The sequence below is a fragment of the Cystoisospora suis genome (genome assembly GCF_002600585.1).
Source record: "Cystoisospora suis strain Wien I chromosome Unknown contig_6958, whole genome shotgun sequence".
NCBI classification, from domain to species: domain Eukaryota; phylum Apicomplexa; class Conoidasida; order Eucoccidiorida; family Sarcocystidae; genus Cystoisospora; species Cystoisospora suis.
The window spans coordinates 1-1,982 of record NW_027159745.1 but is presented as its reverse complement, the minus strand read 5'-3'; the positions used below and the strand labels follow the sequence as shown (position 1 = coordinate 1,982).

The following is a 1,982-nucleotide window of genomic DNA, read 5'->3' as shown; positions in this document are numbered from 1 at the left end:
GTCCGGATCCACTCCCAGATCTTCCACGCCAGGCGAATGGAACGAGGTGTCGAGCCAGCAAGATCTGGGAGTGGATCCGGACGAAGGCAAAACGGATGGCCGCCCGCCGGGGCTGGAGAGAGCTTACCCACGCACACGCGATGAGAATCACGAACAGGAAGAGCCAAGCGGCGGAAAAGGACTCCGTGCAACTAAAAGACAAGGTGGACAGAGGGCGGCAGCAAGTCCATTCCGACTGCCAACGTGGCAGCAACAGTTACTCCACCGAGACGGCTCGAGGGAAGCTGAGGGGACTGAAATTAAGGATGTCGTGTCACGACAAAGACAAGGAACTCGTAGACAAGCCTACAAGGAAAGTACTGCTTTCTGTGAGGCTGTCCTGCCATCATGTGACAGAGGACTTTGCCAAGATGTAGACCCTGCTGGGGAAGAGGAACTCGGCGTCCATACAGAAAGTGGGGAGGGACAGCAAGGCAGCAGGCGCTGGGCTGTCACTGCAGGAGGGCACAGGACCTGGAACGAAGTGAAGACGGGAGAGGGAAAAAACAAGAGAGAGCTGGTTAGCAGCCGGGGAGAAAGGAGAGGAGGCACGCGACAAGGAGGGACAAGAAAACGCGGCTTGCAGTACCCGAGTGAAGACGACAACTCAATGGAAGGAGATCTGGCTGCTGATGTGGATGAGGAAAAAGAAGTTCTCAGGAAAATTTTTCTTCTCGGCAGAGCGAGGAAACACGCGGGGATCCATACGGGCCGCGCTCTCCGAAGTCACGGAAGTGCTTCTCCACGTTGGGCAGCTGAAAGTAACGAACAAGGAGAAACTTCCGTGACACTGGGCACTACGGGAATTCGTGTGAATTCAGACACAGGCGGACAGCCCAGGGTAGAGAGTGGCTTTTCATGTGCAGGCCGTAGGAGGGGAGCAGCAAAAAAAAGAGCTGGCATTCACGAAGATAAGGAAGATGAATCGTGGGTCCCTCCTGGGGAAAAGGAGACTCGAGAGTCGAAGACCAGGGGTCGAAGCGGACAAGAGGCGGGACTGCGCAACTCCCATAGAAACTTGCCGGGTATGCCCAGTGACTCGCCGACGTCTCTACCATCGTGTGACGAGAGCACAGACCGGATCGCGCGGAGAATACACAGAGAGAGGCCTTTAGGTGAGACATACGATTCTATGGGCCAAGGGTGTCAAGAGCCGGAACTTTTCCCGAACTCCGCGAAGGACGACTTCGACGCAGCCGCCCTAGACAGTGAAGATCCCCGGAATACTGTTGGCGGGCTTATCGTCCCTGTTGAAGAGGAACCCTTAAGCCAACAGCAGGTCGCGCTGCTGAACCATATATATGAGGTACTGAGTAAATCCGAAGAGTATTTTAGCTTCAAATCTGCTCTCTACCAACTGCATATCAAGAGACACCTGAAAAGCTGCGTTTCGGGATCGACGGGTGGTCGGCATTCACAGAACAACACTAAGGCCATTCGCTTGTTTCCCTTCATGCCCGCCGTGCCGATCAACGAGGTCGAGCAACGCGCCTTGTTGGGTGTCAGGAAGCATTTGGAATCGTGTGGGGGCTTCGCGCTAGTGCAGAGTGTCTCGGGTCAGCAGGTCGTGGAGGAGATGGACGAGCTTCTAACTTCGCTCATCAACAAGGTGAGTTCAAGTCGACACTCGGAACCAGGAGTACCCTCGGACTCATCATGATTCAGAATGGGGATTTCTTCCTATCTGGTGTGGTGGCTCTCGCGTGTCACTCGTTCAATCGCGATATAGCGCAGACCTGGAGTGGGGCTTCAAGAACACCTACAGGCCTAGATGAAAGCTTTCGCCCTGAGGAAACCAGACACGGCTGGTATGCATAAGCCCCAAGCTACCAGTACCGTCTCCTGCCTGGTGATATAGCTGCACTAGTAAAGTGGCTCCCGGGGGGGACTTCGAATCGCGGCGCCACGGCACCTTTGCTTCATTCAAATAAAGCTGGCTCCCG

General features: G+C 55.1%; 1 protein-coding gene across 1 annotated transcript; it reads left to right on the top strand.

Moving 5' to 3' along the window:
- CSUI_010228 (uncharacterized protein) lies at positions 1–1,699 on the top strand (the record flags this gene model as incomplete). Its single annotated transcript, XM_068070333.1, has 1 exon — positions 1–1,699. A coding segment is annotated over one exon (1,699 nt), but the record flags the coding sequence as incomplete, so codon positions are not given.
- Between the last annotated feature and the right edge of the window lie 283 nt (positions 1,700–1,982).